This window comes from Athene noctua, chromosome 4 (genome assembly GCF_965140245.1).
Source record: "Athene noctua chromosome 4, bAthNoc1.hap1.1, whole genome shotgun sequence".
In the NCBI taxonomy this organism is placed as follows: Eukaryota; Metazoa; Chordata; class Aves; order Strigiformes; family Strigidae; genus Athene; species Athene noctua.
Genome location: NC_134040.1, coordinates 31,307,473 through 31,332,885, shown reverse-complemented (window position 1 = coordinate 31,332,885; position 25,413 = coordinate 31,307,473). Strand labels below are relative to the sequence as shown.

The window sequence follows — 25,413 nt, the reverse complement described above, 5'->3', positions numbered from 1 at the left end:
AGAAGGAATCTGTAGAGTTTTTGTAGGCAAAAACTAGTTTCTTACCTCCCCAAATGGTAGTGGGGTTTGGTGGGGGATTTTTTTGATACTCTTTCAAGATTTGGTATTATAATTCAAAAGAACCATAAGAGTATTTGTTATTTATTTTTTTTTAAATAAGAACAAATACAAAGTGTTACTGATCCAATTCACTTGTGTTCACACTCTTGTATTGCAGCTCCCTAAAATATTAATGGTAATAGATAGATCAATACCCTCCCTGGCATTTCCCCTCCTAAGGTGAAATGTTGGTAAATAGGTCATGAATGTTAAGGAGAATGTGACCTAAATAGTGTCACTGTTTGTTGTCCACTACTTGCTTCTGGAGGGCTGCTGGGGCATCCACAACAGACCAGTAGTGGTAGATGCTGTTGGCTATCATGGCAGAGTGACTTTTGGAGTTAGGAGTTTGTACTAATGTGCTTAAACAGGGCTTACGTTGGACCTTGTGAGGACCTCAGGCGTGGGATGTAAGGGAGAAAGGTATTTTCTCATCCAGTGATGCCTGAGATCAAATTCAGCCACTTAGAAGCTGGGAGCCCTGGGTTGCTTGCTGCAGTCTCAGAAGAAGGAGAAGGATAGGAGATGGATCCAACCAGCAGGGCAGAGGTAGACTCTGTTGGCAGGTTTCATGTGGTTTCCAGAAAATGGAGTCCTCTCCTTCACTGCTTGTATTATATCCACCAGAGACAACGTTCCCAATGATTTTGGGGACTGCAGGATGACATTTTTATGTGATCTTGGGAAAGACTAGGTAGGCACAGTGCATTTCACACTTCAGTTGAACTTACGGTCCTAGAGCTGAAATTTTCAACCCCATGTTTTAGTAGTGGGGTAGTCTAAAATATAAATATTTTAAAAGACAGAAAAGCATGATATAACACTGAAAACACCATATTTATTTTCCACTTCCAATACTTCCTATATGGCTTTTCCTGGACCCCGCTTCCTCTTATGAACAGAAGTAAAATCTCTCTGTCAACTAAAGAGACTTTGAACTTTTTTATCTTGTCTTACAGTATGAGAAGGTTGTGAAAGCACTTGTGGAAACCATGCTAAGAGAGGCGAAGTGGGAGCTTAAGACATGCTTAGGGGCTTTATTGTTCTGGTCACTGAAAATTATTTTGTAGGCATGGATCTTCCTATACATGTAGTGGCAAAGATTGATCTGTTCAGTGATGTCTTTTTCAGTCTTCACAAAAGTATTAACTAGGTGGAGAGGCTGATAACATCAGTCTCTAAATCAAAGCTGGGGGAGGAAAGGCAAGGACAGGAAAAACACAGCAAATATTAAAGAATATTTAGGTTGCTGAGGTAAATTAAAACCAGCAGGATCTCCTAATGTCTGTAGTATTTGGCTTAGGAAATAGATATGCAATTTTCAAACCTTGTAAGATTGTCATTAAGAACAGGTGAGGTAAAGAAGATTTAAGGATAAGGTAATGCATGTTTTAAAGATAATGCATGTTTTCAGAAAGAACAGAAAAGAAGTAACCCTTAAATCAAGTTAGCTTGAATCCTAGGTATGATCTCTAAATAAAAAATCATATAAATAATCATATAAATAATGCTAAATGCCTACAGGAAAATGAAGTAACTACAAATGGCCAGCATGGATTTGTCAAGAACAAATCAAGTCAAGCCAATCTAAGTTTCATTTTTAGGGAGAATAATTGGTCTGGCGGATAGCAGGGGAGATGGATTTTGATTTTCTGTAGGGCATATTTGGCCCTTTTTTTACTGGGACAGTCTATTACATAATGCAAACACATGTCAGGAAATACTGTCAGGACGTCAGCTGAGCCCTCACTGCCACCAGGCAGGCGTCAGACTCCGCGTGTGTCGTCTCTGCCTGCACACTAGAGAGTGGTCCTGTTTGCACAGTAGGTTGGCTTAACCAGGAGGATCTAATTCATTGTAGCCCATGTAGGCTGACTCTTGTCTGGGCCGAGCAGAGACAGGACTCCCATACCTGGGAGGTCACTCAGATCAAGAGGCTGGGATTCCCAGTCCTCACCACCCTGGTAACTGTAGTCCCAGCCATGCAGTTCTGTGCCTGTGTGGACAATTAAATGCAAGCACATGGGGAGCTTTCAGACTAAGAAGGAAAGTTGTGGAATGAAGTCCTCATCATTCAAGGTCAGGTTGTCCAGGAGGATAAGTGGACTAGATTGTTCATTAGATGTTTTTGGTCCCTGTAGGGTTGGGTGGGAAGTGGATTAGATACCACTTCAGAGTAACAGAAGTAGAAGACATGGTCAGTGCAGAGATCTTGAAAGAACTGGTTTTGTTAAGTCTAGGAGGAGAAAATGGAGAGGGAACATAGTAACAGTTTTCAGTGTATGAAAAGTTGCTCGAAAGAGGATGCTAAGTAATTATTCTCTGTCCCCAGCAATAGCACAGATTTTATTTGCAGCAAATGCTTGGGTTTAATATCTGAAAAACATTCTAAAGTGTGACTGAGCACCTGAGCAGGCTACACAGGGAACTTGTAAAATCCCCACCAGTTTAAATAAATGTCTGTCGGCAGGACATTGGCAGGACTCAGCATAGCTAGAAAATGGGATGAATGATTCTCTTAATTGCCTCCAGCTTTGCATTTCAGGTGGATGTAGGATCGTCTTCTAACTTCATGACTTTTTCTTCATGAGCTGTTAGGAAAATAAATTTGTCCTGTTAAACTGGGACAATGTCCATTTTATTCCATATCCACTTAGACAGAAAGCTGAGGGTAACTGTTTTGTTTGCTGTATTAGTACTTCCATGAAAGTCAATTTTATTTTTTTGTCCAATATTTTTTATGGATTTCATCCTGACCAGAGGGCTTCTTTTGGAGAAGAGCCTTCAAGAGAGATGTAGCATTCCCTGTCCTGATCCCCATGGTTTAAGGGCAGCAGTCTGCTGAGTCTGCTGTTGTTGTCCTAGGTCCAACCAGGGGTCTCAGAAGTGCAGTCCAAAGGAAGAGACACATGTCTGTGTTCCAGGCTTCTGTTTATTATACTTCTAAGTAAAGCATGCAGGAAGTGAAGCCCTCCCGTGTAACTGAGGAAAAGAGCTGTTTTCTCAAAGCAGTTTCTTAGAATTTGCTCAGAGATCAGGTTGTCAGGAGCAGAAGGTCAGAAACATGTCACTTTCTAGGCTGTTCGAACTTTTCAATAAATGGATATTTTGAGGTTTGCATAATATGTTTTGACAAAAGGGTTAACTTCTCTGTAGAGAGATAAAAGGATTCTAATATCATTGTGCTGTTTGCAGCCAAGTTGTGGATAGTGGACTGAAACCTTTTTTTTTATTTTGTTTTCTTTTCAGTCAGTACCGACAAGGTAGCAAAAGAAAAAGCCGCCCTGTGAGTGTGAAAACATTTGAAGATGTCCCATTAGTGACCACTGTAAAAGTTGTTCAGGAGGTGAGTTTGTCTGTTGTTTGTATGTCTTTTCCTTCTGTTGATGTCTTTTTCTTGGTTTTGTTGTTTTTTTAAATCCTTTTCCATTTAATGCATTTCTAACACCTTTGCAGGAAAACCAGACAGATAGTGGGATGGTTCTTGCATCTGAAGAGCTGAAGACATTGGAAGAGAGTGATAAACAAGTGAAAATACCCTTTAGGTAAGTCTCAGGTTGCATGTAGGATTGAATGTGACCTTTTGCTTGCAAAAAACCTGATTGGTTTGTCAAAAATTTTAAAAAATATAAAGAAAAATTGTGCACTGTATGTCTGGTCACCTGCATTTAGTACCGGTAGAGGAGAGGTAATGCAGCTGTTGGAAGCATCAGCCAGCACTACAGAAAGGACTTGTATTTATCAGCTGCAAAAGCATCAACCACCTCTGGAAGGAACCGAGATGGTGCACACAATTGAAAGTATTTGTGAGGGCCTGTCTGCAGTGACAAAGAGCTTTTCTTTTTCCTTTTTCTTTCTTTTTTTCTAAAGCTGACTCTTGAGTTTTCAGGATGTACCTGGGTGTATTTTCAGAGCATTGTACAGGGGTTTCATTGTGCAGTTCACAGGAAGCACAGTGGCCTTCACAGAGCTGGAACCTCACATATGCTCTCTGAGAGCTTCTCAGGAATTATTTTTTCCCGAACAACTTCAGTGCAAACAAAGGTAGATTGCAGTTACAATTGCACCACAGCTGAAGTGTGTGAAGCCTCTCAAAGTTTTCTCTCCACTTCATCTGTGGTCACAATCTAACTCCTTATAACTTCATAAACATAAATAACTTTTTCATGTGTTAGTGAAGTTAGGGTGTGTAAAAAGGTCTCTCCTTATAATCAAATGCATGTTTAAAAAGGCTTGAAGCCAGCTTTGCTAAGTGCACCATTTTGCTGTGGTTGTTGCTATGATGGAAAGCAACTGCCAGCAGGAATAGCCCACCTACCCTCCAGAAGAGTCTCCACAGCTCTCTCAGTCCTCTTTCTGCTTGTTTTTTGCAGCACACTGGTGCCCAGCAAGAGTAACGAGTCCGTCATGTCTGAAGCCTCCAACCAGACGAGTGGGTACCAGTCAGGGTACCACTCGGATGACATGGACACCACTGTGTACTCCAGCGAGGAGACCGAACTCTTGTGCGCCCGGGAGGCTTCACCCCCGCTCTGCCGCGTGCGCGGGCCCAGCTACGACGGTGCTGCACAGGTCGCCTCCCCCCCGCTCTAGGGCGAAGCCAGCGGCTCCAGGTCCCCCCGGGATGTGCCTTCCTTGCCTGGGCTGGTGGTATTCAGGTTTGATGTATAGAAAGATGGCATCTGTGCGACTAAGAAAAGACATTTATTTTTCCTGAAGAGGATGCAGAAGCATCTGGCAGCAAAACTGCGCCGTGCTAGGCTGCAGGGCGCTTTCCTCAAGAAGTGGTGGTGGCTGAGGGTGGAAAGCCCTGGCTGCAGTGTGTGGGCTGTGCTGACCCGATGGCAGAGGCAGCATGGTGGCCTTTGGGACCCCGGTGACATTCTGAGCCTGATGCAGGCAGCGGCACAGCGTTCAGCTTAACTGTTTCTAGTTGTACGAAATAACGGCACAGCCCTGCTCTTCCTTTTTTTTTTTGTTTTTTCCCTTGCTGCTGGACTCCAGGAAGGAAGCAGCATAGCACTGGCTTCTTGTTTCTCAGAGTTATCCCTTGCTTGCACCTCCACAAACAAAAAAAGGAACCTCCAGCTCAAAGCTCTGGCACTTGCTGACAGCCTGAGACTAAACATAGGCTGGGCTAAATATAGCTGGAGGCAATGGTCTCTGTCGTTGGCAGAGAAAAAAAAGTTGCTGTACCAGACCTCATGAGCTGCATTTGTTTGCAAGATTTGTGCAGTGAGGTTGGTTAGTGGGGAGAAGGCAGAGCACTGAGCCAAGTGACAGGACATGGGTGCCAGGAGCATGCCTCACTTCTGGGGATGGCTCTGTCCCCTGTCCTCTCCAGCACCCTTGACACATGCCAGGTGCCTACCTGCTTCTGAGCTAGCCTGAAACAGTTTTAGAAAATACCCTCTCTCTGAATCACCACGGGGGCAGCCTCTACAACAGGTAGAAAAGGCAGAGTAATCTACCTTAGGACCACAGTGAGCCCTGTGGTCCTGGTGGGGCATCCTAAGGGCACCCTACCATATCTCATCCCCCCTCCCTCAGATGTAGGTCTAACTCTTTCCCTTTGCAAACTCAAAGTCTGTTTGCAATGGCAGAGATCTCAGTTTATGTAGTCTTGGGAATCTGTGACTGGTTTCATGGCAGCTCCGATTTTCTCTGAGTGGTGAGATTGTGCCTAATTGTTGGACAACTTCTTACCTATGCTCTTGTAGTCCAAGAGCTCTATTGATAGACACAATGCAGGCTACAAGATTTTAAAATGTAAAGCTATTTCTACTGAGTTCTTTTTTGTATTTTTATAATTATTTTTGATTGTTTGTACTTACTATAATGTCAAATGTTGGGAACCATGAATATAAGGCATATACAGTATTTATAGCCTCTTTATGTAGAAATAAATGTAATATATTAAAATATAAATATATATATTATATATTCACATTTGTATCAGTGTTCTGTAGCATTACAAGAGTCACAACATTTTTAATAGCTAAACTTTTCACTTTATTAAAAAGGGACTGGAAATTTAGAGGTGGGGCTACGAGTAGGTCTGTTTGCTTTTGTTGCATGTATTTTCTTATATCCTTTCTATTGACAGGGAAGTTCATCAAGTGCTACTTATTTTAAGTGCCATTTAATGAATCTAGTTATTTATACCATTGTACAGGTCTATGAACATTTCTGTGGGTACTTATAGTAAAGAAACTTCAGTGAATTTTAGCAGTTGGCAGTAAGTGCCTTTAGAGAAATGGTCAGAGGAATAGACTGCTTGTACAGACTGAATCTCCTCTAAAAGACTTTATTATGTTCAGTTATGGAATGGCTGATCTAATTGTATTGTGGCTTTTGCCTTGGGAGTAGCAGTTCCCTTAAAGCCTTATTCATCTTTTCCCACTCGTGTTTCATCCATATCACTTAGAGCTGAAATGTTGTCCCTGCTCTTGTGTAGCAACACCTTCCTTTATTTTAAATCTGTACTTAAAGCTCACACCTTTTCACTCTGGTGTCCACTTTTTGACTATTTGTGTAGTGAGAGCACTTGTCTAGGAAGTGGGAGATCTCACTGCTAAACTCTTCTCAGGGTGAATATGGAACTAATACCTTCCACACACTACATGCATGCCCCAGCTACAAGGCTGTAGGATGTCAAGCTTCAAATGTTTCTCCATTTCTCTTCCTGAATCTAAAGCACTTTACAGCCAGGAAAGCAGGAGCTGGGAGACCAGGTAGAAAGATATGGGAGAGGCTTCCTAAATCAGCTGCAAGGGCTTCTAGGAAAGACCTGTGTTTTCCTGGGTATATTTGACATTTATCTTGCTTCCCAGGCAAGAGTCTAGCCAGTAGAGTATTCTCAACAGAAAATGCTACAGTCTTTAACATCCCCCCTCCCCAATATTCTTCAATATCTTTTATGAAAGTGTTCTTCTCTTTACTATTTTATGATGGACATAAAATACTGACTCTGACAGAAGCTTGATGAGTACCCTGCTGAGTCACATGTTGGAGAGTCCTGACAAAGAGATGGAGATGGATATCTGTCATTGATGTCCATCTGCCCTAGATCTGGAGCCCACAAGGTTTGGGATGTTCAATTTAGACATCTCATTCTGTAGTTTTGTTTCCTCTACAGCTTTGTGTAACACATGATAACATGTAGTCACATGCGTCACTGTGTGTTTGTACTGACTGATGAAGTTGCAGTATAGCCATCTCAGCTAATGAGTTCTCACTTATAATCCTTCTCAGCCAATGAAACTCTCTTGTAAGTCCAAATCATGTTAAATATGCCTGGAAAATGTGGGAACTAGCACACACCTGCAGTAGGAAAGGAAATTAACTTCTTTAAAAAAAACCAAAAGACCAAAACAACACCAAAACCCCATATACATTCAGTTTCAGGAGCACGCAAAGGTTCTATAAATGTGTTCATATATTTGGCATCCAATAACACAATTCTTTTCTTAGTCCATGGCTGTTACATCCTTTAAAACACCTGGGCTTTTTGTTGTATTCTGGATTCAGCACGTTCAGCTAAACCCCAGTCAGGCCACATCTGTCTTAGCAGATGCTTTAAATTCCAAAAAGGATATTTTCAATGAGATGACAGGCATATTGTGCACAGATTTTCAAATGCCTTGCAGACCATTCCCGGCTTTATCTGCATTTTGCATCCATGCAGCAAAGTGTCGGCATTTGTATCAGCATCCTTATCTGTGAAATGTGTGGGAGATTCCAGCCCGGATCTGAGCCCAATGAGCTGCAAACAGAAGGGACACTCATGAGATTATAGATCCAAACATATCACTGTGAGCAGCTGTGTAGGAGTGGGGAGAAGCAATGATAGGGTTGACTCCTCTTGTTCAGAAGAACTGCCCGAATGGACTAATTGCTGGTGGATTTGGATGTGGGGAATCAAGGACAGCCATCTCTAAAATAGGCAGTTTCGTGGCATGAAGATGGCTCAGTTCTTATCAGTGTAAACACAGCCTATCTGAAGAATGCAGGGTCATTCAAGCATGGTAGCTAGGTCCTTCTCCCTGCAAAATATACTGTAGTATGTATCTCATTCTTTGCATGGAAATGTCTTGGCAAATCCAGTCCTTGCCTAAGCTTTTCTTATTAACGCATGTCCATCACAAGCAACTGTATTTCACACAAGCATAAAAGTAGTTATGATGATCCTCCATGTTTTCTGATGTTATTTGTCCCCAAGCACCATGCCTGGGAACTTTTGGGAGGGAGTGCTTGTTAATTCTAAAAGCAGCATATGACTAAAAAAAGACTACGATCACACAGCTGTTGAAATTAGGGACAACTATTTCTTGCTAAGTGCATCTCTTTTTGATGGTTCTAAGGCTGGAAAACATAGTTGGGTAGCATGGATAAGCTGGAATTTGCTATTTTTATGTGAAACATTCCCAAGCCATGAATCATCTGAGGTTTCCCCTCATCACTGATACTTGAGTACACACCCTGTGTTACCTCGCAGTATAAGACCTCACAAAGCAACAGCAAGGGCAAGGAAAACAAAGTTAACGTTTGTTCTTCCTAATTGACAAATTTATTAGGGACAGAAGTTAACCAACACAGACCTTTTCTTTGGACTTCAGCCCTGGATCTTCATTCTGCCTGGCTGAGCATTGCATTCTGTGTCATAATATATGTCCTCAGCTCCTCAACCCCTGACATTTGGGCTGATTAAGTCCCAGAAGGTCATTGGGAAACATAGCAGGGAGTCTGTAACATATGGTGCCGATAAACATCTTGGCATCAGAGATAAGGAGCTGGTCAATGTAATCAGGAAGCTCAGGTTTTGTTACCATAAAAACTATACAATGTAAAGCCTAATCCCTACACAGATTTAATTAGCTGTTAAATCTATCAGGTTCATGATGAAGGGTCTTCTGGTTACAGAGATGTTATTCACTGACTGCCACCAATTTGTTCAAATGTGAAGTATCTCTGCCTTGCAGCTTGTTAGGATGACATGTTATGGTGAATGATGGCTATTCTGTAAATTTGGAAGGGGGGGATAAATGATTTCGATTTCCAGGTCCAGCTCTAGCATTAGACACAGGCTTTGGTGCCAGAAAAAAATGGCAGTGCAATGTGGTTTCCTGAGTCTAGGTCAAAAAAGGCTTTCTTAAAAGGTGGAATATGTGAACTGAGGCTTAATTTTATTTTCCAAGGGTGGCTGAAGCTGTTCAGCATCCCACAGACCTGTTTCCCTGGGCTTCATGCTGCTCTCTCTTTTGGTATAATCATGCTAAGTGATGTGATTATGCTAGCAATGCTTTCACAGAAGAGTGGAAATGTAGCTACTTTTAGTTTTATTTCTCTTGGTCTGTTTTCACACTGAAGTCAAAAGCATGACTGCAAGTCATTGTAGACAGACATAAGATAGTTTTCATGCTGCCAGGCTAAGCAGCAGTACCGGTGAGGGTTCAGCAGCCTGGGCTGTGGGGCACACAGCAAAGCCCATGCTGCTGACACCAAGCTCACCAGCAGAAAGCCAGCCGCAGGGTACACCTCTGTACGAGGCAAAGTCACACCTTCACCTGCAGTGCATCCGCGTTAAGGAATTACTGCAGAGATGCGAGTCATACGTGGTTAATGGAGTTTCTTACACTTTTGGGTGTACTACACTAACCCGTGATTATACCTGTGCCATGCACCGCAGTGGCAAAGATTATCTGTGGCATTTCATCTTTGATTTCAGAATATTATTTCCACAATCTCTTCCCAGACTTGACTGAGGCTGTAGATCACAGTTTGTTTTCTACCATTTGTTCCTGGTGTACTAGAACCTTGTTTAACCCCACAACTGTTTGGAACCAGTGGGTAGCAGCAGCTTTGGATTTGGGATGGACATTCTTCCTGGACTCGGCAGTGCTGTGTTGGCATGGAGCAGGAGAAAGGATCTGGAATTTTTGATAATTTTATATGTCCTTTACAAATAAGCATATGTCCTTATACCGGAGAGTTGTACTTTAGCACCAGGAACCCAAGCAAGAGAAAAGGGGTTTTGCTCATTAGAGACCATCAGGTTGCACCATAGGACTGGAAGACCAGCATTGCTTACTGCTAGTCATCTGGAGGCTGCTTTGCAGCGTGTATTTCATGCAGAAACAGGGGCCCTTTACCCTTAAAGTTTGCTAGTGACTCGCAGACTTGCAGAATGCACTGGTTATTACTCTGTTCCCTGTGTTCAAGCTGTAGTTCAAGAGCTGAGGGCAAGGCATTTGAACCAGCAATGGGCCCTTACGTTTAATATCCTTTGGTGGATCTCCCACTTGCTTTGTTGAACCCACATAAAACACTTAGCATCTGCGACATCCTCCTGCAAGGACTTCTTGTAGAAGGATTTTCACTTGATGGCCCCAGCTATTTTCCAGTACACTGACCAAGTATTCCCTACGCATTTTCCCCATGTTATTTAAGATTTTATGGACAGCTATCCCCTCAGTTATTTCCTTCCATGCCAGACTATTCCCAGCCCATAGTAAAATCTGTTTGCATCTCCCAAAACCTGTAAATAGGGTCCCTTGGTGAGAAGGTGACATCTGCTTGGCATGATTCCCAAGCTGGTCTCCACAAGATAACCAGCTTCTGTCAAGAGGAAGGAGGGTGTGGGACAGCCAGCAGAGGACAGAGTTATGTCAACTGATTTGCATGATGGATGTACCATGGCATCGGCAAACATCAGTCAATGTCAAGACCCGACTTTGCTGGCATCTTCTCAGCATTGTTATTTTTGGTTGGTGAGATGTTTCCAAGGGTTGGGCTGGACTTGTGCAGCGTCGCCCCATTCCCAGGCTGTTTGTGCTGGCTCCTGGCTGGCTGCGGGGAGGGATAAGATGCAGAAAGCAGAGGCTGTATGGCTCAAATGCAGCACAAACAGGGGGACCATTTACCACCACAAACTAGCAGAACAGAATGAAAGCAGGGCCTATATTATCAGTTACTTACTGAGTCAAGACTTGGGGGTATAAAAACTCTCTTTAAACTTTGGGTAATACCCATAAAAGGAGCCCTTAGGAAATAACTTCACAAGTGGAACTTTTTGGTTGCATTTATGTGTAGTTTTAAATTACAATCACAAAGACATCTTTATATTGTCTGATAAAATTCTTAAACTGGCAACAACTATTTAACATTACAGTTTAGTTAAGTACTGAAACAGCAGGGAGTGTGCAGCTAAAGCGATAGAATTATTAACGTATGGTTCAGTAATGCTATCAAAACAATGGCTTTAGGCATTTCAAGCCTGCTCTTAGGCTAATGTCACTATTTTTTCAGGAGGATTATTAAGTTTTATTAGCAATTTGCATCTCAGTATAATTATATGGATATTAAAGAAATCAATATTGTATAATGTGGAGTCCCTTAACGGCTATACAGTTTGTTGAGTCTGTTATGGGACCAGCTTTGAACTCAATTTAAGGAGTAATCTTTATAATTCTGCTGGAATTAGGCTTTGCATGATGAGATAGATGACTTAGACATTGAAGAGAGGATTGCAAAATCTGTCCTCAGTCTTGAATCTTTGCATTCAAGTGACAGTTTTACTAGCAGACTACAGAAAATCATTGCTGTATGTTTAAACATTTTCCCACCATTCCAACTCCTAAACATCATTAAAAATCCTGACCACTACATAGCTTTCAAGCTAATCGATGTATTCATATAAATATGTATATTTAAATCACCATGTCATAAACATTTTTGTCACTCATTGCAAAAATTCACTGATCTAAGGTCATCTAAGGTGGAGAACTGTCTGCCACAGAAGCATCTGTGAGAGATTTCTCATCTGAATTAAGTGATTTTTATTTTTCATTATATAGTGTTTTTTCTTTTTTAAGAGCATTTCATTAGGTCTGGGTATGTGACAGTTAATCAGAGCTTAAGTATTGTTACTTTCTTTTGTGTAAAAAGTATATATGCAGTATATATACTTTCAGCATAGCTCAGCCCAGTGTTTCTCTGACACTTACTCTGACCTAAGGTGGTGATGTCACCAGAAGAAACTGCCCTATCTTTCCTCAGGATCCTCAGGCTTAACCCTTACCCTATGCTGCACGGTTTTTGCACCAGTAAAGAAGCTGCCTGACCACAGAGTGAATCTAACCAAACAACAGACCTGACTGAAAACAAATAGGGTTCTGGTTGGTTGGTTGGTTGGTTGGTTGGTTGGTTGGTTGGTTGGTTGGTTGGTTGGTTGGTTCTCAGGTTACTTTGAACTCAAATTTCAGTCCCAGGATGCAGTTTGCTAAGCACTGCAGCTACAAAAGGACATGGCAGCTGCAGTAGGGAAAGCACTGGGTGCTGGCAGTGGTGGAGAGGCTTCATTCCTTTCTCCAGCTAACACTGCTTGTGAAACTAAAGCTGTTGTGGCCTTTTCCAGAGACAGCACAGTGTGTCTTGTGGCTGTAAGCAGGTACCAGCAGAGCTGCAAAGGTGGAAAGTGACCTGCTGCTCCATCTGGAGTATTTCTCAAAATGTCAAGAAAGGTATCTTTCCCTGTTCACTATGTACTGCTTTCTTCTTCACTGGCTGAAAGAATTTCAAATAAACTTGGACATATTCCTGCAGATACTTAAAGTCCTCAGCAAAAAAAATTCTCTGCATTTATTTTATTTGTGTTACTGTGCTGGTTTAAGCCCTTCCGGGACCGGAGAGCACGTTGCTGTTGCCCCTTCCCCACCCTCAGCCAGTCGGGCTGGAAGTTAAGCACAGACCCCGGGCTGAAATAAGAAGAAATTTAATACAACAGTGTGATGAACAATCTGAACAGCAACAGTGGCAATGATAACAACAATAAACAGCAATAACAGTGAAACAAGACAAAAGGTATACAGAGAAACACCGCTAAATGGTCATGGAACAAGCCCGCCGCGTGAGTCGCAACCCCCAAAACCAAAAGCGAAAGTAAAAAGGCTCCGCCCCTGGACCTGACGTCAGCATGGTATGAATAACCCGGCTGGAGATCCCTTCCCCCTCTCTCTCTGCTGGGGAAAATTTGACCCTATCCTAGTTGAACCAGGACAGTTACAAAGAATGATAACACTACGCTAGCTCATTGCATAAGTTGTAAGTATCTCACAGAAGGAGAAGAGTTGTAGGAAAAAGCTGATTTCTGTCTCCCTCAGCACAAGAATTATGTGTTTTTGTGAGAATAACAGGGGACAAGTTCAAAACAAATACAAGAATATAGTTTTCATCTGTACTCAGTGAACATGTGAAATTCTTTTTGAAAGGCTGCTAATATTTACATCAGTTCAGAAAACTGTGAAGCAAATTAATGGAAAAGCATTCAGAGGTACTAAATATGAAGATGCCAACACAAATTCAATAAATGTGTGAGCTGCAAATCGTGGGAAACTGACTTAGGATATTTGGGAGAAGTTTCCTATGTGCTTATCCTGCACTTTTACTCTTCCTTCGGCTACCACTATCAATGGCTAAACCTCATAGAAGGGTGCTTTCATATACTGTGGTATGACCCCCATGAAGTTTTTAAGTTAACTTGTAAGCTCTTACAGTTAACTAAAACATTGGCTTGACACATTAACTCTCTGCAAGAATTACAGTTTTCAGGCTGCAGGTAAATGACCATACGTGTGTGTTTTTCATAAACTGCTCTGCACTGAATATCATGTAGGTTAGTAAAGGAAATTCTGCTAAAATTGCTCTAAGTGGTCCTTGGAAAGTTTGTCTCCAAAGAGAGAACAAAGGGGCAGTGATCAGACACAGTACCTCAGGTGTGGCTGCAGCCTGCAGCCTGATTTCAGTGATGCTTCAGTGCCACTGTGTACCAGCTGCACAGATCATACCTTGTGTCAGCAGCTTGTTGAAGAGTCTTGATATCTGAGTGAGAGACTTTAGGCCCTGATTTTCAGCCTTTTTGTTGCAAATAAACAATGCATTCCTGACATTTCAAGTACACAGTCAGAATATCCTCAGCTCCAGCAGGCTGCTGACAAGTTGTGCAGAGGAAATCTACTACAGCCTCAGGAACTGATGGGTTTCCTACTCATTGACTAGTGCTAAATATATATATCCTGTATTTCCACATAATCTTGGTAAAGAAGTCAACCTGTTTACTCTTTAAAAAAAAAAAAACCCAAACCAGCAAAAAACATAAGGTGAATGTAAAGTGGTAATTAATAAAGGAAAATATAAATCACATTTTTCTTACCACTCCATGCTTCTAGCTCAAAGTCCGCTGAACACTATGTCAACCTGTGTTCAAGCAATGCACAGAGAGGGAAAACTCATTGCCATCATTGGGAATCATGTGCAGTTGGTAATTTTACAAGGAAAAATTTCCTGGAGACTAAAGCATGGAAGTGCTAAACATCTGAAAGTCTGTGAGATGTACTTCGGTGTCTTTGGATGTTGCCTTGCCATATTAACCTTTAATTGATACTACAAAATGTAGCTAGATATAGTGAGCTCAGTCCTGAAGCTGGTGGGACTTGCATCCACAGCTTCTCTGCAGACAAATAACTGCGCTGAAGATGAGACTGAGCAGAAAAACACCATCAGATCTGAAGCTTGGTATTTGGTGCTTGGTATTTGAGCTCAACTGCACCAAATACCTGGCAGTATTGCTACATCTCTGTCAGACGATCCAGGGATTGTACAAGCTGTGTGTGCTGTACGAGTAAGAGAACTTCACAGAACTGTAACACAGCAGTTAACCTGTATGACTTCTTCCAAGTCTTTCTTGTAAGGCTTAAGAAACTGAGCGGACAGCCTGATAAAGCTGCACTCCAGGAAATCCAGCTCCCTGTTTCAGTTTACACCTCACTATCTGTGTGCTTTTCCAGCAAGCCACTGTTTTACTTGAAGTCTTGTCCTGTGTGAGAGATATATGAGCTTGTAAACAAATTTCTTCTGCAAATATGGCTGTAAGTCTGGGGTGGGGGCCCAGGAAATTTCAGAAACAACCTACTTTGCTCCACCTTTAAAAAAAAATTTACCTTAAAAAGTTTAAGATTAGCCCTTAGGTTGTTAGTATTTGAATATTTTTTTCTTGCTTACTCCCTTGCTTCACATGCACACTGATACCTTAACATTTCGGTCATCCTTCGCACTATCTTTAGATACAGCCTTTAGAGCAAGGCTGTATAAACTTGGTCTGACTTTCCTTAATTATTGCTGGGGATAGATGGAGATGTAAGGCTGTGACTGACATTGTCAAAGCAGGAGCTAATCAGTCCCTGAGAACAAATGTTTACTGATGTTTACTGTTCTGCTAGGAAAGCAGTAGAGGAAACTCAGGTTACAGCCGGATTTCTCTAATCTCAGTCCTCCCCAGATAAGGGTGTTTTAAAATAAAACTCATTAGAGGAAGAATATGTTACTATTACCTGAGATTGGAATAAAAGGGGAAAGCAGACATTTCTGCCCTCTCTGCCTGGAACCAGCAAAGGTGAACTGGCTGTGACTCCCAGTCTTGTGGTCAGATTTCTTAGTGCATAATAAATCACAAACTCCATTTGAAGCCTTTGCCCATCACTGGAGTATACATAAAATAGTAATATGGAAAACTAATGGATTAAAATGGTCAGAGGATTAAAAAGTTACTGCAGGGGGCAGGAAGGGAGGATAGGCAGACAGTGTGGTTACATGACAGTGATTTCCTGCCTGGGGTCTGCAAGAACCATCAGAGCAATGTTAGGCAAAAGGTTAAATGCCATACATAACATGCCAAAACCATTTAATACTTTTTTTAGAGAGGTCAGGGAAAACTTAAGAGTTTTCTCTGAAGTTCACTGGATTTTTGCCATCATACAAACCTCCTCCCCGTGAGGAACATCATCCTGCCAAAGGAACTGGGTGAAACTCTGTCCTCATTGAAATCCAGGAGTGTTTCACCTTTTATTTTAATCCACCCAAGATTTTACTTGCCGTTTCTGCAAGATCTCACAAACTGTGCATAGAAAAATCACCTTTCTCACAGTTTCTGAAGCCCATGGGACACTATCTGTGGAAAAAACCAAGGCAAATTAGACAACAATAACCCAGGCTTCTCCCTACAAAACAGCAGTCCCCTCCCAGTGCAGCTAAAGGAAGCAACAAGCCAGATGAGGAAGGTAAACTTGGGATCTGAAAGGAAGGAGTCTCTGGTATTTATAAAAGTCAGAGGTTCACACGGAAACTTAGTTACAACACTGATCCTCTGCAGTCTATTTCAGGACACGCAGCCCTTTTTCAGCTATAGTATTTGACTCATTAGTGTTGGAATATTTCTCCTCTTTTTAACTCTTTGAGTGGAAAACCTTGTACTGATTTGAAAATGTATTGACAGCTACAATATATGAAGTGAGAGCTGAGCACTGAAATTCATTGCCTGAGTGGTAATGGAGAGAAAAATAAACCACAGCTTCAGCATGTGATCTGTAAGCAATGGAGCCATTTGATCCATCATGGACTTCTGTGATTAACAGACCCATGGCATAGGAAAAGAGAAAGGGAAACTGCCTGCAGCAGGCACTGTGATGAAGTGCAGAGAATACTGATGCATACTGTATTTCAAATGTTAATATCCTCTGAAGGAACAGTATGGGCTCTATTTAATGCCTTCTCACAGGATCATGGGGTAACTCAGGTTGGAAAGGGCTGCAGAAGGTCTCTAGTCCAGCCTTCTGTTGAAGTAGGACCAGATCTGAGATCAGATGATAGTACACTTCACCACTCCCTTCGGGTCATTGATAATGTTAAACACAAGAGGTTCCAAGATAGACCCCTGTAGTACTCCCCTCATTATCAGCCTCTAGGTGGAGGATGACCCATTAACCCTCTAAACCTGATTATCTGACCGACTTTTTAGCCATCTAGTTATCCCACCATCCACACTGTAATGTACTAACTTGGGATTCAAGAACATTGTGAGCAACAGTCTCAAAAACATCACTAAAGTCCAAGTAAATGACATTCACTGTTTTCTCCTCACCCATAAAGCCAGTTATTTTACTGTAGAAGACAATCGAGTTGGTCAGACATGACTTACCATTGATAAATCCATGCTAACGGTTCCCAGTCACCCTCATTCCCTTATATTGTTGAGGAATGGCTTCAAGAACAAGGACATGGCAGTATGGAAAAACTGTTTAGAGATGAAAAGCATGTTATGTCTGCACAAGATAGATGTTGCTTGAGTTGCTTAGCTACTATCTCCTGCCTGGAACTGAAGCTGCCCCCCTACCTGCGAGAATGCATATGTCAGCAAAAGATTACTCCAAGAACCTACCCAAACCGGCTCAGCGGTTTGGCCCGGACCCAGGGTGCAGTGGAGGCTGCACAGGACTTCGGGGTGAAAAGGTCAGCAGTGAGGAAGAGGAGAAACTTCCTCTTCACGATCACCGACCAGCCCTTTACGCCCCCTGCCCAGGACATTGATAGCTCATTGCGCAGGCATAAAATGGAGGAGACCTAATTACAATAAGAAGCGAAGACAGGCAGAGATAGAACATAAATATGTATAGGCGTTCTATGTATATGTGATACTTAGTGAATATAAGGATGTAAGCAAACAGAATAAAGCTGAAGTTTGCTCTATCATTCACATTGAATCGGCAGCTTGCTTCCTCTGCTCGTCGAAAGTTTGTGGACTACATATATGACCAGAAATATCTTCAAAGAGGTCTTGCTTCAAGATTTTCCCAGGGATCAAAGTGAGACTGACTAGTCTGCAGTTCCCTAGATTGTCCTTTTGGCCTTTTTTGAAGATGTGTGTAGAATTTGCTTTTCTCCAGTCATTAGAAAGAGGCCTCTCCCAATTTCAATGACTTTTCAAAGACGGTAGAGAGGGACCTTGCAATGACAACAGCCAGTTCTCTCAGCACCTTGAGATACAGTCCATCTGGTCTCTTGGTATGACCATCTTTTATCTGGCAAACATTTAGATCCTCTATATATTGGTTGTTAGTACTAGCAACCTGCATTATCAGTGACAGTACTGAGAAAGTGCTAAATAGGGTGTTGGAATTGGAAAAACATACACAAAAGAATTCTTTTTGTGACAGTAGGTGAGTGGGGATAGCTTTCTTTATCATCAAAGAAGTCAAACTAAAGCAAAGGTTGATCTCATCATCTGTTCCTTCAAACTAAGAATGAATTCTCTGCCAAGGCTTCAGAATGGTCTAAATCTGTAGTGGCTCCACATTTTAACCAAAAGCTTTTTCACCTCATTTAGTGGTATGGATACCCTCCCATGCAAATGCTGTTTAGGCATAAAAAAGATGCAGGCTCAAATATAATCTGTGGAAGGTGGGTAAATCTTTCATCATCCCAGAGAATATCTTGTTTTTTCGACATTGTACCTGGGCAATTTCATGCAAGTAAGTACTCTTGGTTGTGTCAACCAACAGAAATTGTCTGTAAGGCTATGTCTGCATTAGCATCAATGCAGCCCTGTAGAGTCAATCAATTGGTGCCAAGGACTGAATGACCACTTTGTATGTGGGGAGAGGAGTTTGCTTCGAATCATTTCTAAACTGATCTTGTAGCTTGAATGCTCATTAGTAGCTGGAACATGTCAGTTGTGTTTCTAGAGCTCACCTTTCTGTCCAGTGTCATCTGAAGGGACCCCAGTTTTCACACTCTGTGATAGTGCCCCAATGTGACCAAGGTTCACCCATGGGGGGAGTAGAAGATTTGCTTCCAAAATGTTCCTTCAGAAAGGAACAAAAATGCTAATGTCAGTGCAGCCTGAGTCACTCACTGTTAATTTTGTTCTTGACTGTAGGAGTTTCTATATCACTGTTAATCCAGGTCTCTCTCCTTGCCCAGACCCTTCCTAAGGCTTGTTAATATAAGCCTTTAGCTTTTCTCAACAAATTAGTTTGAACTTTGTAACCTCAAAGGTTAAGCCTGCTACTCAGTGACTATCTTACATTATCTGCCTTTATAAACTGGAAGAGGGCCTGTGTCATCCCAGCTGTACATGTTCGCTGCACTCCTGGCAGGTTTTTAAAATTGCAGGTTACACCCGTTTATCATCTGGAATGAGAAAAACAATGTGACTCTCTGTTGCAGCACTGTGTTAATCTGAGAGCTCAAGCTCAGGATCGTGAGATCCTCAGGAGACCACGTTTCAACTTGGTGTCCTGATTTGTGGGCTCTAATTGTTTTGAAAACAGAACTGTCACCAGCATCCCTTGAAAACAGAGCTCTGGGCTTTAACTATGCTGTAGCAGTCACTTGATATTACTGCTAAAATGAGAGTGCATGTCGATGTTAATTGAGGTCAGAATCAGATGTGTTTTATTGGCTTCTGATTGCTACCCCTACAACAGTTATTACTACTCCTCACCTTTCTATAACCTCCTTGCTCATCCATAAGGTGGATATCAGTTAAGCTGCTTTTTTCCCATCATAATAAATGATGAGAGAAGATTAATGGAAGTGTTGTCATTTCACCAGCATAATATCAAGGTAATAGTGCTGAAAGAGATATTACAGCATTTCCCTGGTTTAAGACAAAAATAAATGAAAGACAAAAAGGAAAAGAAAAAAGGAAAAAAGGATTATGCACTTAAATCAGTCCTAAAACTTAAAAGCCAGAACCCCAAAAAAGAATAAGGGAGAGGGGGGCACCTGTCAGCACCATGACCTTGAGCAATCCTGCCTTCGGGTCTAACAATAAGCACTTTTCTCTGCTTTAACTTTGGGAAGACATGCCTGAAAACAGTCACAGGCACATACATTCAGGTATGGTTGTGTTGTAGGGAATTTGAAATATAAGTTTATATTATATTATATTATATTATATTATATTATATTATATTATATTATACTATATTATATTATACTATATTATATCATATCATATCAAAATATATTTTATATTTGATATATAATTTGATATATAAGTAGTGTGATGTGCTGGACAGAAATACTGGGGACTGTCATACCATTCCAGATCATTCCAGGCCATCTCAAGCAAGATCCTGAGATGGTGGGGGAATGAGCTAACACAGGCTAACAGGAACCTCACAAAATTCAATAAAGACCTTCAAAGAACCATGATGTTCTGCGTCCTGGTGCAGTAACCGCACACAGTAGCACAGGCTGTGTCCAGTTTTAGGGAAAAAGGGAGGCTTGCTGGACGAAAAGCTGAACACAAGCCATCAGTGAGGAGATGCTGAGGGAGCTGGGTTTGTTTATCCTGTGAAAGCAAAGGCTCACGGACACCTAACTGCTGTCTTCAGCTGTAGCATAGAGAGAAGTTAGAGCTAGGTTCTTCTTGGAGGTACAGTATGAAAGGACAAGAGGCAATGGTCACAGGTAAGAGCAAAGGGAATTTCAGATGGGTATAAAGAAAAGCTCTTCACCATGAGCACTGGAGCAGGTTGCCTGGAGAAGCAACCTTGCAGATTTTATAAATCTGATGGAGACAAGGCCCTGAATAATCTGATATAACTTTGAAGTTAGCCCTGGTTTGGGCAGAATGATGGACCAGATGACCCCCAAAGCTCCCTCCAATCCAAAATTATTCTATGACTCAAAGTGTTAGGTTGAACTGGGAAAATGTTTCAGCAGAAATCTTTCCATAGAACACTTCTGCTATAGTAAAAATGAAACTGTTTCATAGCATCACGTGTATTTTGACATGGAACTTTTCTAAAATCTCAGAAATGCTTCTGAACAACTTCAAAATGAAATAAGACATATTATTTCATTGTTACATATCATTTATTGTTACATTATCTGTATGCATTTTTTACAAATTCATACTACATATATATGTATATTTTCTATTGTAACACTGAACTACTGTGGGAAGGATTCTATATTATCAAATGTCTGTGATAAGGTCTGACTGTTGTTTCCAAATTCACACCATTTGGAATACTTTGTGCAAAAATGTACACACTTCTTGTTATTTTCTGAGAAAAAAAGTCAGACTTACCTGAAAAGGGACAGATAGATAGAAATTCTATCATCTATAAATCATATACTAACACACAGAAGTGATAAAATGTATCACACCAAATACATCCCACTTGTATGTTGCCTTGCACAGAAGCCACCCATGTTTTTGTTCCAGAGAGAAAATCTGCTGTTCTTACCAGTTGCTTTCAATTCTGATCTCTTTATCATCTGACTGATAAAAGGGATGTACCACCAGACTGAGGCAGGAAGTCTTTTTCTGTTTCATGATTCCGAAGATATGCAACATCCACTTTTCAAAGCATTTGGTGAATTTCTCCAACACAGTAAGATCTTCTTTTGCATCAGCTAGTGAAGTCCCAGGAATGCATCCCTAAAGGGAATGATGAACTCAACCCTCATCCCCCTCATCCCTGCAGGGCAGTTTGAACAGCTCTAGGTTTTGTGTACGGCATTGGCACTCTAGCAGTTGAAAGTGCTTCCCAACACCGCATCCCTCATTCGGTAAAACAGATGATTTCTTCTCTTTCTGCTCCTGCTAGCTTGCATTTATCTGATCATCTGGTTTTGCTTCCATTTTTCTAAGTCAAGTTCCTGTTGTGTTTTTACTCTTATCAGTAATTTTGATTTATTTAGATTCAAGATTTTATAATGGAGCATAAGAGGAGACAAGTTTTGCAATAACCTAATTCACATGTGCAGGGTCATAATGGAGTTTGAAATCATGCTTGAACATTCACTTCTCTGTCCCTGGTAGGTAAGGCTGAGAAGCCAACAACCACAGGCTCAGAGGAGGAGACAACTGGCCTGGAAAAATTATGTCCTTCACCTCCTGGATGAAATGAGGACAGGTAAAGATGAGTAGGCAGGGTAGCAGATATGTTTCTGCTGGCTGGTCCTACTACCCAAAGAGACTGGAGGAGTGCAGTGAAAAGGAGCCAAAAATAACAGTGGAGTGAAGGCTGTCTTGTTGCATTGGCCAAGATGAACATTATAGTTAGTAAAATCTCTTCAAGAGGCTTCGGAAGAGATAATAAAGTGTACGACAGAGACCTCTCACTACCTTTCACTCAGCCAATTTGGGTAGTTGGAAGCCTAAATTTTTTATTTTTTGTCCTTTACTGTCTTTTCCCACTAGTAGCGAATTAACTGAAAAAGCGTGACCAGGATGGAGCTCTCTCTGGCTGGTCAGGGCTTTATGTCCTAAGTAGAAGGGACAAGTCCCAGGGGCTGAGGGGTATGAAATGAGATGTTCTTGGAGAGATGAGATTTTAACACTGAGCCATGTCCAAGCACTTCAAGAATAAGGGTTCATAGACTTGGTTGTGGACAAACTGATTTTACCATCACCATTTAGATGTCATGAGCATTCACCTCATCTCTCCTGGAATTAAGCTGCATGTTTTTAAAATAAAAAATTGTGTTTACCTTGTTAATAAAATGACTGGCAATGTCCTGATCTTGAGGTGTAATGTTTTCACAGGAAAAATGTGAAAAATAAAACCTGGTAATTAATGGGAAGAAACAAGTAATTCATACATAGAACAACTGAGCATAAATGAAGAACGGCACCTTAAACTGATCTGTTAAAAGAAGACCCTTGGAAGAAGAAAATCATCACTCATCTTTGCACGTCTTTGATTGAAGTTACTTTAGGGATCATCTTTCAGAAGGAAAACAACCTTAGCATATACACCACTTTAGCCAATGTTTATTCAAGACAAAGCATGAGGACACAACTTAGGTGTGTATAAACAGTTAATTTCATGGGGAATTAGTCTGTATTTCAGGGATCAACAGGGCAGCAAGGTACAAAGTGCTTCAAGCTACCACTGAAACACAGAAATATCTATGGCAAAAGTTTAAGTAGAATATGTAATGTTATTCCGAATATTTATCTTTGTAGTACTTTTTCCACTGTCATATAAATTTTTACCTGTAATGACACCCAACAACAGCTGAGGTAACAGAAAAAATGAAGATAAAATGAAAGAAGTTGTACTTGTGCAGGCGCCCATGAAGCTGTTCGTGTGAAGGTTTGAAAAGGTCCTCTCCCCTTTTACAGGTGGGAAAATGAAGTGCAGAGATTAGAAATGACAGGATGAGCCCACCGCTGTTGTGGCAGCCGAGCCCCACACTTATGTCCATGCCTATTCTGGAGCTAGGTCTATCTTGGTGACTGGGTGAAAAGACTCCCACATACCAAACTCCACAGCCTCTTCAGCAACATTTGCAGACTCTTAGGTTTTGTAGGCTGGAATGTACTAGGAACCACCATTGTCTTCAGTGGTGAAAAAACTCTGTACTGCAGAAAAAGCTGCATGAGAAATATCTTCCTGCTTCCTCATGGGTCTTCTACACGGGGATCTTACTGGGAGCAGGAGAACCCATAACTACCCAGTGGCCACAGGAAAACTCATTTCTTGCTTGAAAAACCTGAGAGAAAGTCTTGAGTACCAACTGAAAGCAAACAAATGTTTAAGACTAAAATATTTGTTTTAATAACATTTTACAGAAAACCTTATATTTAAAGGAAACCTGTATCTCTTTTAGGAAAAAAATATCCTTCATTTTAATCCTTCCCAAGTAGAAAAAACACGGCATGAATAACATCTTTATTGATTTTTGGCAGAAAAAAAAAAAAAAAGTGTATTTAAAATATAACCAGTAGTCAAGATTATGTCTGAAGGGACATACATTTTAGCAGTGTATTTTCTGTCTCCACTTTTTCAGAGTAATAGAAGAAGTTGATGAGAATTAGAGCCAAAAGCTGCCTCCAGGTTATTCCTCTAGCTGCTCTGTTTTCACTTGTAATCTTTGGTACTTGCAAAGGCAAAAATCAGAAGAAAGAGTATGCAAAGCAATCGGGAGCATGACTTTTCTCTGCCTGGTCTCTGCATTTAGGTGACTGTTACTCACTGGGCATTTACCTGCTAGTGTGCAAGTCCTCATATGTTCTGATTGCCCCAATTTATAGCAAGTTTGCACTGTATTCGTTTGTTGTGTCTATGCAATAGTAATAAACTACTACTGGGATGAAGTGGATTTTCCACTTCAGCCGATGCTGAGAGGTAAGATTTGCCTGCTGGAATCTGCAAGTGAACTTCACAGTTGCAGAGAAAGACCTGCCCTCCCCATCTCTGAAGGTGACCTTTTCCTTCAAGAAACCTCTCCCAACAGCTCGCAGTTACCGAGTGAGGGGACTGTTCCTCGCATACAAGCTTCAGGGCTTTGACATGAAACCACACATGCAAACCTGCCTTTTTCTGTCTAGGAAACTGATAGCAACAGTGGAACACGAGATTGTTGTGGTCTCAGTGGCTTCTGCTAGCTGAGGTGCCATGCTTGAAATCATAATGACAAATGAGGTGGTGGTATGTATTTGCATACATACCCCTGATGCATATTTTAAATTGGAGTGTAGTCTGTATTTAATGGTTTTTTACATTTTTTAAAATCTCTGCCATTTCCAGCAATACTTGTGGGGAATTCCCCTGGAAATACCCAGCTTTTCAGAATGACACATTTTTCTGGACAGTAATTATCCAGGGGAATATTTATCTTGTTCCTACTTACTTATTACTTTTAAGTTTAAGATACTTCTCTGGGGTTTTGAAGTCAATCTTTCACATTACGTCCTATAACAGTAGCTTTCACATAGAAATGTATTACATAAAAATAAATACAAAATAATCAAAAAAGCATAAAATTTATCACATAAATTTTATATTTCAGGCAAATAAATAAAATCTGGAGCTGACCAACTGTGCTTCTATATGATATGGCATTTAACACAAAAAACCCAAGTCAACAAGACCATCAGGGTTCTTACTTCCAGGAAGCAATCTATTTTTAATATTACAAATGCTTTCCTGTTTTCTTTTCTCCAAGTTTTCTCCAGTACATTTGAAATTCAAGGGTTTAAATTTTTTTTTTTTTTTTCCCTTGGCCATGGTATGCAATCAGGGAGAGAGATCAACATTTGTTATTTATTTTAAGAAAGTCTCTGCACTATATCAACTGAGCAGGATAACATTGATAGGCTTTATAGTTCACAAATGTCACCCTTGTTCTAGGTGAAAAGCTACTACTGCTGGAAAGCTCATGCTCTGCATGTGCATCTAGTGTACGTGGGATACATGTTCTGAGACTGAGAGTGGTCAGGATATCTACTGATCTTCAATTAGATTATCCACGTTTTTATTTTTAGTTCTTATTGAATTGGAAGAAAATATAGCTCAGAAATAAACCATCAAATGGCTCCAACTGAGATAGTGATAAACAGTTGTTTTTACACACAACAAAAAGCAAAGTAAACACAGCCCAGGTCTGCTCTGGTAACGATGCTAGTAATACAGCAAGAACGTCCTTTTCAAATTCTTGTCCAGACTGCTGCAACAG

At 41.1% G+C, this 25,413-nt stretch overlaps 1 protein-coding gene across 1 annotated transcript in view; it reads left to right on the top strand.

Annotated features, from left to right (window-relative positions):
- KDR (kinase insert domain receptor) overlaps positions 1–6,040 on the top strand; it is a 31,493-nt gene extending 25,453 nt beyond the window's left edge. Inside the window, exons 28-30 of the mRNA XM_074904832.1 lie at positions 3,349–3,445; positions 3,556–3,644; positions 4,473–6,040. Coding sequence (XP_074760933.1) covers positions 3,349–3,445; positions 3,556–3,644; positions 4,473–4,692 — 406 coding nt within the window. The 3' untranslated portion in view covers positions 4,693–6,040. The remainder of the gene's footprint in view (positions 1–3,348; positions 3,446–3,555; positions 3,645–4,472) is intronic.
- The last annotated feature ends 19,373 nt before the right edge of the window (positions 6,041–25,413 follow it).